At 43.1% G+C, this 12,338-nt stretch overlaps 1 protein-coding gene across 1 annotated transcript in view; it reads right to left on the bottom strand.

The window, feature by feature from the left end:
• Positions 1-12,338, bottom strand: part of FAM13A (family with sequence similarity 13 member A) — a gene marked incomplete at its 5' end in the record, with an annotated part of 135,167 nt that overhangs the window by 20,745 nt on the left and 102,084 nt on the right. The window contains 3 exons of the mRNA XM_082482901.1: positions 5,131-5,281; positions 10,390-10,432; positions 11,143-11,219. Coding sequence (XP_082339027.1) covers positions 5,131-5,281; positions 10,390-10,432; positions 11,143-11,219 — 271 coding nt within the window. The remainder of the gene's footprint in view (positions 1-5,130; positions 5,282-10,389; positions 10,433-11,142; positions 11,220-12,338) is intronic.

Genomic DNA, 12,338 nt, shown 5'->3' with positions numbered 1-12,338 from the left:
CACTGGAATTGCTGGATTGCACAAATATACAGGAACACGCTAAAGGTAAGCTGCCACTTTTTCTGACACTGCACAATCAATCAATTCCTTTTTAACAAAATACATAATACCTTTTGTTATTCATTTATCCAAGATCGCTATCAAAGTGTTGAGCCTCTTCTGACGGCTGTTATATTCCTTATATATGAACTTAATGGTTCAGGTTTGAAGTATCTGCTACCAGGATTAATGTTGTCACCCTTTTGCCCTTCTGCTAATTGAAGAATAAAATCTCAGCAAAAAATGTAATTGCTTTACCTTTTCTTTGCCACTAACTTGACAGAGCAGTTACCCTTCTTCATCTTCTGTCTTGAACAGATTTCTCTTGCTCAGTGAAAACTCTCAACTTTCTACTCATCTCCACGTTCTTTCTATGTACTACTTTTTTGCCCATTTTCCACAATGACAACCTTTCATAAAAAAAAAATATTTGGGAACATTCAACCACCATGGCTGTACCAGTGCAGAGAAAGGGTGAAAAAGTTTTCTATTTATGGTCAGACTCTCAACGCATTTCTTTTAAGTATGTCTTTTCCAAGTTGGCACAGAAGTAGTGAAACACGCTGGTATTGAGCCTGCAGTCCTTCAGAAGTGCTACACTCCCTCTCAACATCCCACAACCAGCTAATCTTTCAACAAAGCTGTCAGCCATCTGCCAGGTGTTGCTCTGCAGAACTCTGTAGGCACACATACGCCTGTGGCAACACCACCTCTCTGCCAACCTGCCGCATAGAGGGCTGGAGATATTAATAAACCTGTGTCACACGCGAGAAGGAAGAAAGATTAAGTGCTTCAAATTGGTATATTACTGGTGAGCTCCAAGCTCCCTTGCTGAAAAAAACTGACTTTTTTTATCATTGCATTGCACATTTGCCACAGAATTACTGGGGGCTGCAGGGCCAACAGAGGGGTACCCACACACACATCCTACCTGAGATGTGGCCGGCAAAATGCCTCAGGCATCTCCCGCTTCCCTCCCTGCAGCCACACAGCTGATATATGCTGCTAACACTGCTTTTAGACACACACATCTGATAAACAAAGAAGGCCAAATCTTAGCTGCTGTAAACTGAAGGAGGTCCAAAGGGATTAAAAAGCCGCAACTAATTAAACACCTGAGGTCCTAATACTAAACCCCACTTGAAAGACCTCAGAAAGGCCTCTCATAATGAAACAAATAACACATTCACTAGCTCAGTAACAACCTATTTTACCCATCTTATAAATAACTGAAAACATCTTGTTTGAATACATCAGGAGGTATTCTTCCTACGTAGATCAAAAAGGATGGCCCAAATAAAGCGCTACCACACCTTTTCAGTTAGTGAGATGACACATCTCTCAGCTAGCAAGCCAACTTTGTATTTTGTTTATAATATATCATAATAAACAATGAAAAAACACATATTTAAAATATTGATGCTATAAAATCAGTAAACAATACAATTACTCTTTTCTAGGCATGGTAATAAAAATGCAGTGTGTTTCATCACCTTTTGATTTCTTACGCTGAAGAGTGTTATACACAAATACACTGATGTATTTCGGTCCACACTGTTGAAAAAAGGAAATCTAAATCCATCTTCCCTGTTGTTATACTCTTTGGATTTTTTTTAGCATTACTCTGTCCTTTTTTTTCATGGGAAATTATCAGTAAAGTCAGTGTCGAAACTGTTTGTAGATCAGCTTTACCCACAGGGTTTCACTGCTGCAGTACTTGAGTTCTCAACACTGAGAACTCAAATTGTGTTTTAAACTTCTGCTTCTATTCTTTGGGGTTTTTTTAAGCTTGAAAGTTTGCAGAAAAACGTCCGCTGATTGTTTCATAAGTGTTTGTTACTGCACACTCCGCTTGAAATCTCATCTACAGAACTTTTTTTAAAACGTCAGTAATCAGGCGACGTAGGCAGCAATCACACGCATCGTATCGATTTACTGAACTGCCTGTTCAGCTCCAGGCTGCTGACAGGGCCAGCCCCTGTTACGAAGAGCCACATACTTCCAGATTTTCCTTGAGGGCAGGATAGCGAGTTCTGGGCTTGAATTAGAAACATTTGGTAAGAAATCTGCACAATAGCGCTGGGCTGTGAGAGAACACTCTGTCCTCCTCGCTCACAGCACTCGATTCAAACGTAATCCACAACAATTAAAAACCTTTGCTATGAAAGTAGCTCTGAAAACGCTCGCTCGCAAGTCGTCTCAGCTGGCACCGACTGACCGGCTTAGCGGGCAAGCCTGGCAGTCAGACACCCCAGGTCACAGAGACAGCTCGGTTCACACACAGCCTGAAGAATAAAACTATTTGATTTGCATCCGCCAAACGCACACAAGTAAACTACTTCTCTTGGACCACGGGAAATGCACCTAGGCTAAGTGTTCAGCACCTGAATTTGGCTGGGGCACTGCTCACACCCTCCATACTACACCAATAGCCTGGTGATTACTAGACATATGCCCCTATACGTAGCAGGCAAGGCGGAGGCAGAAAGCAGGCACACGCCAGAGTGTGAGCCCATGCACTGGAGGAAGCGGGAAGCAAATGTCTCTGTCCTCTCTCTGCTCAGCTTTAGGTAAAGGGAACATCACAGCCTGGAGAAGTACAGCAAATTTCTCTTCTTGTGTACAGATCTGACTATGCAGTGAACCTTAAAAAAAAAATAAATCTGGTAAAAATTACTTCTAGCATAACATAAAAGGCAGGGGGCCCTGTCAGCTCACCTAGAAGCAGTTATCACAGTTCTGTGCCCCCAAATGAGGATTTTAAGGCAGCTCTGGTCTTAACAGATGGAGAGTCTGCCTGAGCGACAAATAAAAGCTAGTCAATGGCATAATATTGTGCCCATTCTTCAAGGCCCTTTCCTAACATTTGACTGGAGGCAGTGAAAGCTACGGCTGAAGGCAACCCCTCAACGTGTCATTGTCCTCACAAGCGAGGACGGGCTTGTGAACGGGCGAGCAGCTGCCCTGGTGACTAGATGCTCTGTATCTCCTGCAGTATGATACAGCGAACCCTGCCCCCAAAAGTCAGCTCAACTACGTCCTGGAGGAATCGGTAACTTTCTGAAAGATGGACCTACCGAATTTGCTAGAGCAAAGCAATAAATAAGCCAGTGGTACTGCATTTGGAGGCACAGTTCTCATTTCACTGGGGATGCAACCAGAGATGCAGCACAGATCCTGAAGAGACGTGTGAAGGTTTGAGTGACACAGGCTGGCAGGGGAGGGGAGGGGAGGGGAGGATGCCCTGGCTGCGCTAGAGCTGTGGCTGAGTGGTACAACCCTGCCTTGCACAGCCAGTCTCAACGACAGACTGCAGAAGCAGTCAGAGTTGACATTAACATCTTCCCCTTCCTGGCTGCTGCCAGCTTGATTTCACATCCACAGCTAAGAAAGACTCAGTCTTTCCTTGCTGAGACACAGAAGGCACCATTTTGCTGCTCTTTCATCTGCGCCAACAAAATGGTGATTCCAGAAGGCAAGTATTATAGATGACATCTCTCTCGCTCCGGACAGCTGATTCTTTTGCAGCTGCCCACCTCCTCCTCTTGTGAAACACGTGAACAGAATGGAGGAAGGAAGAATCCGAAAGAAGCACTCTTCAAGCACGGTCACACGTGCTCATAATCTTGTTTCACATTTGCAGGCCAAGAAAGCTAGAATCCAAACATAAGAGCCTGCCTATGAAGAAGGAGTTGTACCAAAGGTGCAACTTTTTTCACACGATGGGAAAGGCTCTGGCAGACAGAAAGGAGCTGTGTTCTCCTCTTCATGCATTCATATGACTCCCATTAGTAACCCAGGAAGAAAAAAAAAAAGTCATTATTTCCAAAGGTTCACATGACGGCTGAAGCCACACATCGCCTCTGAGAACAGACGTGCTCACCCTGGCTCGAGACCCTGCGGGCCAGTGCTAATTAGCATCTCAGCAAACAAGTAAGGCAGCCAAGGCCTCCTGGGAGCCCTTCCATGGTGCTTTGATCAGCCATGCTGCACGCGTGGTGATACCACCCAGGGAATCCCCGCCTACCAAGCAAGTGGAGAAATTCTCTCCCGACCATGGTGACTAGTTGCCTGGCTGAATGAAAGGCAGCCACGGCTGCGGGTTTCCTTTACTCATGCCTAAAGTGTCATAACTACTCCCCTCCTAGAGGGAAAGGCAAAATATACTAGGTCACGTACGCTGTTGAGGCAGGAGCAGAGAACTTAACTTCTCAGTGTTCCTCAGACACTTTTTTTTTTAAATTTTTTTTCCTCTCTTGCTTTATTAAAATACCATATTTGCGTTTTCCTGTTTCTTCCCTGTCAAAGCCCCTCGTTCTCTCCTAAAGCACATCCTAACAGAAGAATTCTTGCTTATACGCAGAGACATACTCAGTAATTGGAGAAGGGCTTGATCCCAGAGGCACTGGACACCTTCAAATCATCTCAATTTCCAATGAAATTGAGGTTCGTGGCACCCACAGAGTTCCCTCAGATTTCCCTCTCAAGTTAGTCAGCGCAAATAGCCAGCCAAGCATGCACTTTAGAGAGGAGAGTTAAGAAACAGTACTAAAATACTGCTGTTTGAGCTGGTGATCAGAATTTTTTCACAGCATACATAAAAAAAGGAAGTTTTTTGTAAGAGCCATCAAAAGACAGAGTAGCAGATAGACAGCCTTTTTTCCAGCTGTGCTTTTCAGATCCAAATCATTTATTTCCAAACAGTGACCGAAGTGGAAGAAAAGGGAGAAAGAAGGAAGCTCCTTTTAGACTGTGAAATACCCGGTTTCTTTGAAGTGTAGGGCAGCCTAGCTCAATACTCAAGTAATCATCCACCAAGAAATAAGTGATCCTTAAACACTCATGGACTTAATACTACTAAACAGCACATGAAAGTAACTTCAGGAATAAAACAATTAATTTCTTCCTCTAAGTGACAATTAGAATTGTTACTCGTCCAGCTTCTCCAAACTTTCAGTTCCATATTCAGGGCAAAATTGCTTTCCTGTTGTTTTTGGCAAGGGAACATGATCACACAAAGATAATACCCAGCCCACTCAGGTTTCCCTCTCTCTCCTTTCACTCATACGACCCGCCATCACGCAATCCTACCTTCCCAGTTGTTGTCATCACATAGTGCTGTCAAATCCAGCCGAGGCACTTCTGACACAAAGCTGTTTTCCTGATCATCAGCATCTTGATTTCTTTGCAACTTGTTTTCAGGAATGCTTGGATGCTCTTGAATCTTCATACTCGAAGTCAGCTATATTCCCATAAAGCCACAGAAATGAGAGAGAAAGAAAAAAAAACCGTTTCAGGAGGCAGAGAAGAAAAAACACCCTGCAGTCACAGCAGCAGTAAGCTCACGCCTTTAGCTAAAAAGATCCAAATAAACAGACCCTGACATTTCCAGCTCCAAATCCAAATCCCCTGCTCAGTGACCCCTACGTACTAATTGCTCACTCACACCGGTAAAAACATCTGTCCATCTGCCTTCCTTGAATTTTTCCTTCTTTAGAAAGCCACTGCAAGTTCCTGAGACCGCCTGCCCTGACAACTGCATGCAGCTGAAAAAGCCTCCAGTAATCGATGGGGATGAAAAGGGAGGGAGGAAGGCAGGGAGAAAGGAAGAGAGAGGGGGTGGCTGCATACACTTCCTACAGGAGCGCAACTCCTCGGAGCAACAAGAAGAACGCCGCTGCTGTTGTAAGGCTGTAGCAATATGGTGTCTTCTAAAAAGCAGGCACCGGAGCTCCTGAGGTAGCAGCCGCAGACAGCAAGCAGTGCAGGCTACGTACACGAACGCTCTCATGCAGGCGGTGCTGGCTCAGATCAATTAGTGCCAGCTAAGCTGCGCTGGCTGCACATTCCCCGATTTCCTGTGGTTGTTTTCTAGCTGGGCGTGGGGAGAGCAGAACTATTTATGGAGGAGCTCTGGGTATTAAAGCAGTGTTGCGCAAATCCAAACGGCAGTGGGGTTTGGCATCTCAGCTGGAAGCAGTGTGGACTCTGGGAAAAAGCCAAAATATTCACACAGGCATCCAGTGACTTAGGAAAAAAAGAAGAAGAAAAAAGAGAGAGGCAGAATGCTGTCAAGTAAATGATTCATCATTTAGCGCTACCTAGAAGCAACCGCTGTTTGTCTCACCACCGTTCACCCCTGCACATACCACACGTCGTGTGCATTTATGCAGAAATCACTGCCATTCCCACAAACCAGATACACAGTGCGCGTGTCTGTAATAGTGCCTGATGACACGAGCAGTTTTGTCATTCTAAAATAAATTAGCTGTAATGCCTCACAGAGGGCAGTAGGGAAAAGGAAGTGTAAAGCACGTACACAAACATATAGTGTGATATGTATAAACCCACCAACAAGCATAGAGCTATCCCAAGAGCATTACATTACTACATAAACTATTTGATCCTGGTAAGAACAGTTTAGGCATAATTCGCTCTATCAGGTAGCGACGCGGATTGCCCCCCTGCCCCGCAGGTATTTTGATAATCTAGTTAACAATCTGCATATGCTGGTGGGTGAAGTAAATGGGCCTTAAGAAAATAACTGGTACATCTGGATGTATTTTACTTGTGAATCCAGAAGCATGGCCAAACTGCACTAAATCAATATCCTTAGTACATGCCACTAAGGCACATTTAATTTTTTTCATCCACATAAGGCTAATGATGTGTTTGGTTTTTTTTTTCCTCCCTTTGAGCAGAGAAAACCAAGCAAGCTCCATGTAGAGAGGGGAAAAAACCTGCCCAGTAGACAAATCATATGAATAAATGTTTTTCTCTGGATTCAATCCCATCAATCTCTGCAACTGAAGAGGGTGCTAGATAATCTCATCTAGGTTCCCTTTCCCACGAAAGGTTGGACTAGGTGATCTTTTGAGATCCCTCCCAACCTGGGCTGTTCTACGGTTCTAAAAACCTGGGTGATGAACAGCCTGGTATTTGTAAAAAGTGTTCTGCATTGTATTTGTATAAGGTTTGTATTTCCTTTTCATTTCAATAAATTGCCTTTTTGAAACATTATAACAAAAGGAAACACTGGATGACAGTTTGCCAAGCACTAATAACTCGCACAGCTTGACACTAAATCTGATTACAAATGTGTTTATTGTGAGAGCTGTACATGGAAAAATGCTAATTCACCATTCAGTATCTTTTAAGCTGCTTCCAGGTTGGGAGGACTTAAATATTTCTTTAAGGTCCAGTAACAAATTTCTTGCCAGAATCTAAATAGTCAGTGTACATTACAAACAGAAAAACTGGTTAGTGGCCAGAAACAGGCAGACCTTTACATTTACTAAAGAACAAATTGTACCAGTTGACAAACTGCATTTAAATTGCCAGCAGAGTATTTTAAGGCTGAAAGATATAGAGCAATAAGTTTCAAAATAGGTGCTATTTTTAATAACATCAAGAAGCGTAAAGAGCGGAACTTATCTAGATTTTAACAATTTCAAAGGGAGAAACCTGAAAATACCATCTCGCCACCACTACTGATACTAATTCCAGAGTTAAATGTCTTTCTATGAAGAGTGTACAGTCTCTTGAATTATTAAGATATCTTAAAAGATATCTGTAGCAGATATAACAGCACTTTCCAGATGGGTAAACACCTCAATTGCAGATGTATTAGAAAGATCATATCAATGTCTTCTTCCTTTGAAAGTCACTCCAGTTGTTGGAAATATTTTAAAGCTGTTTAAAAACAGGCCTGTGCCGTGCCTGCAGCCAGCTACTCTCCCTTCCTTGCTCACTGATGTAGCCTCTAATACAATGAATAAATCATTAGGTGTTCTGAAGGACAAACCCAGGAGACTCCAGAAAGCAGATGTTTAACCTTCTTTGCATTAACGTTCCAAACCCGTAGATTGGTAGATAATTCAGCATTCCCATCACTTGTTTTCCTATTTGATTTCCTGATGCCACCAGTTGCCAACCTCCAGGATGAAAATCAAGGAAGTGAGAACTATTGAGCTTTAGGTACGGATGTGCCACAATTTCTTACAAACCAAAAGGGCAGCAAGTTGTCAATCCCAGTAGCAGTTGGCAGTCACAGTGCTCTGCGGATATTACATAAATGACCACAAAAAAAAAATAATCTTCCAACTAGGCACTCGAGTTCTGCTTTTTAGAAGCTGCTTCTGCAGCCATGCTTTGCAGGTACCAGTAACTACAGATCTAAGTAACTTGGGGTAAGTCGGCTGCTTTCATTCTCCCCACTCCAAAGGAGATTCAGCATAAAGAGTAGCTCAGGCAGCTAGCAATAAACAGCAACAGAAAGATCTTTGAATTCTTATCAGGAAGTTGTACTCCGTTCGATCACATGTGGATTCAAATCAGTTTTATTTAAAAGGCTTGCTTCCCCTACATCTGACCATCCGTTACGACCACAAGCAGGAAGCATCCTTAAGCACCTCTTGGTGATACAATCTGATGCAAGAACGCAGCCATTCTGCTGCCTTAATCCTGAGTCACACCAATCCCCCTCTACACTTGCTGCCATGTTGGTGTGGATCTTAAACTCCCTTCGCTTATCTAGTACCTGGGTACTAGAAATCTGTTTGGTTTTTTTTTTTTCAAATCACAGTCTACATTCTTGAGCTTAGCTACTTCCAAGGGCAGATTATGAAAGCTACAAAAGCACTGAAAGTTCATTCAGGATATATGTTTCAAGGTATTTGTACTACCTCATGGAGACCCGACTCTGCACAACCAGTAGCTATGGAAAATTCCAAATACGTTTCCTAATATCTTCAGACTGGAGACAGGGTGAGAAAGAGCTAAGAGTAAGAAAGTTCCTGTCCCTTCCTCATCCTGAATGAGTTGTTTGTTACGGAAGGTATGTCTTTAAGCTGCCCTAAGCAAAAGGCTTATAAGGGACAAGGAACGTAAAACTACCCTGCAGGAATGTAACATTTTCTTGACCTTGTAATTCCTATATAATACAATCTCTGGGTTAAGGCTACGTCTTCTCCTGCCATTACAATTCTAAATTTTAAAACTCTTCCTAAGGAGAAGTTTATTTTAAGATTATGATTTCATATTCAAACCTACCTCTCTCAGACTAATTTAAAAGCTTAATGGGAGTATTGTGTGGCATGGCAGTGACAGCACCTTCTCCACACGCAAGCAGGTACGTGAGGAACACGGTATTGCAAAACTCACGCTCTGGAAAATGCAACAGCTCACGAGCAAGTGCAGAACCACTGGGGATTACTGACCCTCTGGGAGCAATGTAGGAAATCCATCTAAGCCAAGTCAGAGCAGTGATCAAAGGCAGCACTGAGCACCCCTTGCAGATGTTACGTTTTTCAGTGTCCCATGAACTTCTCCAGCTACAACACAGTTGGTCAGAGCTCAGCTGTTAGCAAATAATCTCTTCTACCCTTCCTGCTAGATGGAAATAATACCTACCAAAAATGAAGTCTTTCAAAGGCAATAAATGCATAGTGGCTTTTATTTAAAAAAAAAAAAAAAACAACACAAGAGGACGGTAGTTTAAAAAATACTGTCAGCCGTCAGTTAACTCCAGACAGCCAGAGAAACCAGACACTGTCCACAGCTGCTTTTCTATGCTCCTCTAAAATGGGCGCACAACTGAGGGAGAGGTGCCTCAGACAACTCTCCCTAGTATTTTCAATGATTGGCTGTCTAGAGGTACTTCAAGCAAACCCAAAAGAACCAGTGACTGCAAAGGTGTTCACCTAACCCAACCCCAATCTTCGCTTTGCTGAACAGTTAGATGAAAAACAACATAAAGCGAATGCAGGAGGTGGGTGTTGAGCAGAAACAGAAAGTCAGGGAAAAAGCTGTTGCTGTCAATGACACATCTCCCCTCCAGACATCCATCCCAACCACCAACCCTTAGAGAGAAGCAGGAGATGATCCAGTTTTCTAAGACAAATGATCACAGACACCTATGTTCAAAAGCAACAGGCCGCATTGGGAAATCATAAATAAAAGACCAAAATGATTTTAGAGAAATCAAGAGAGACAAGCTAATCTTACTACCCTGGGAGATAACCACTCACACACCCTGTTCGCAATAATTAATAAGGGATCTTGGCATCACTTAAACCAAAGTGCTTACTTCAGTGACGCTTCCCTTTTTGGCAAGGAGGGATCGAAGGGACTGAAGCAGATGCTTTCAGACTCCTCACTGGTTGAGAGGCTCCCTAAATTATGTAAATAAAAAGCAGAGGGGAGGGGAGGGAAAGCAAAAGCAAGCGCTAACTCCATTTCTCTGGAGAAACAAAATTTCACAGAACTATATGCCTAGCTACTTGTTTCTACTCAATAAAAAGCCCATTTAGAGCCCACAAAACTGAAAAACAAAAACCAAAAAATACCAACCTGAGAGTGCCTGAAAAAAACCTCATCGTTTTCACTTTCTTTGCTACAAAAAACAAAAACAAACCAACATATTACAAATACAAAGCCAGACTTGTCTTGAACAAAAACAAGAAGGACTTCCGCACACATAGGTTTTTAGATTCTTGCTATTGCTTCACACTTGCTAATACGTTCCATAAATGAAGGGACACTCTGGGCTGCAGCACTTCATGCTGCTGAACTATGCATTTTGCTTCCTCTCAGGAGCTATTTGTGAAAAATGTAATTCTTGTGCCCTTAATCCAAACCAATACATCTGTCCCACCAAACATAACCGTGAAGAGAAATGGCCATCTCAGGAGAGCACAGTGGGGCTGTACAGCTCTCGCAGTAGAGCGAAGCACAAGGAATAGGGCTGGATTCCCAACCCAGAGGCCAGGTGAAACAGGCTCTCCAGTCCCCTATGTGGAGAGTGGCGTGCTGGTTCAGGTGCTTCACAGCTGACTTCTTTTCAAGTCTGCACCATCAGCATCTTCAGTGCCATTCCTAACAGGCTGGGAGAAGTCTTCCTGGCGTATGGTGCTGGGGAGAGCCCGCACAACATATGCAGTGCCTCCATACAGTTCTGCTTTGAAGCTAACATGGTGGGTAACAACGTTCTGCAGCATAACTAAATGTCACCCTCATAGTCTGTGGTGGAAGATCTCTTAGGCTGTACTACAACCACAGGGAAAATAAAACATACGTATATTAAAAAGAAAATAAAAATATCACCTTTCTTCAGATAAAATTTCCATGTCATCAGGTCCTGTTCTGTCTATAGGCCTGGATGAGCTAAAGCTTTCCATACTCTGTAATACAGTAAATGTTAAAGCAGTAAGATACACAAGGGAAAAATATTCAAGCTGCTGGCCATTAAACAGATCAAATAGAGAAATATCCAACAGAACTTCTAGAAACACGACAACAATCAGACCACTGCCTGCTGCACATTTATAACAAAACAAATCCCACGCTTTATTGTCCGTAACCTGCAGAAAACCCCAAACTGCTCACTGCTTCGTTTGTCTCATCACATGACCTCAAAATGCCTAACAGAATAACGCTGCATCATATACCTCCAGTTCCTATTTTACAGGCTGACAAGACAGGCTGAGCTTGAGAGCAATTCTGTAGTGAGTACAAGTCCTCTAATAGCAGGTACCAAAATCCACAGCATCTTCCCAAAAGGACTACTTATGCTCACCTTTGAAAATAACTCCCCTTCTCAGCCAAACCCTTCCCTAGTTTCTTTTTAAAGGGGCAGAAGACTGCAAAGAGACTGCCATATGCGCAGAAGTAATGTTAAGTTGTGCTGATACGAATGCAGAGCAAGAAATTCAAAGGTTATGACAACTTGGTCCGAAATTTGTCTTGGGTACCATTAGGAATATTAATACTGTTGTCATCAAAGAGCTTGAGAAAGTATTGCGAAGACAAGCCACATTGCCACTTTGAGCACATCTCCAGGAGGTTTTCTACCCTGTTTTTGGGGCAAGTCCCTCTTAAATAGGAGGAAGTCAGTCAGTAGAGTGGAGTGTTCCTGCACCAGCCCTGGGAACTGTGCACACAGACTTCTTGGGACAGTCACAGCCCCCTCTCACCTTGCTACACCTCCAGCCCCATAAGGTGACGCAGCTCAGTCATTCCAGCCTTGCTTAATGTGATTCTTCAAGTCCTACTGGTACCTGGCTACCATGCCTCTGAAATGCAGCTACAGGCTTTTAATGCTTCGTGGTTGGTTTGCTGGGGAGAGTAAGCGGAACTGACAGTTTTTCCACTGCTGACTTACGCTTTTGAGTCAGATGCAATTAGACAGCTAAGAGGAAAGCTTCCACACACTGTCCTAAATACTCTTTCAGGCTTTAAAAAAAAGGAAGGCTCAGAAAATGGTGGGTAAGAAGATACAACATCACAAACTTGTTTACATG

The sequence above is a fragment of the Vanellus vanellus genome (assembly GCF_965231255.1).
Source record: "Vanellus vanellus genome assembly, chromosome: 4".
Lineage (NCBI taxonomy): Eukaryota > Metazoa > Chordata > Aves > Charadriiformes > Charadriidae > Vanellus > Vanellus vanellus.
The sequence above is the reverse complement of the archived record's forward strand: the minus strand, read 5'-3'. Positions and strand labels throughout refer to the sequence as shown.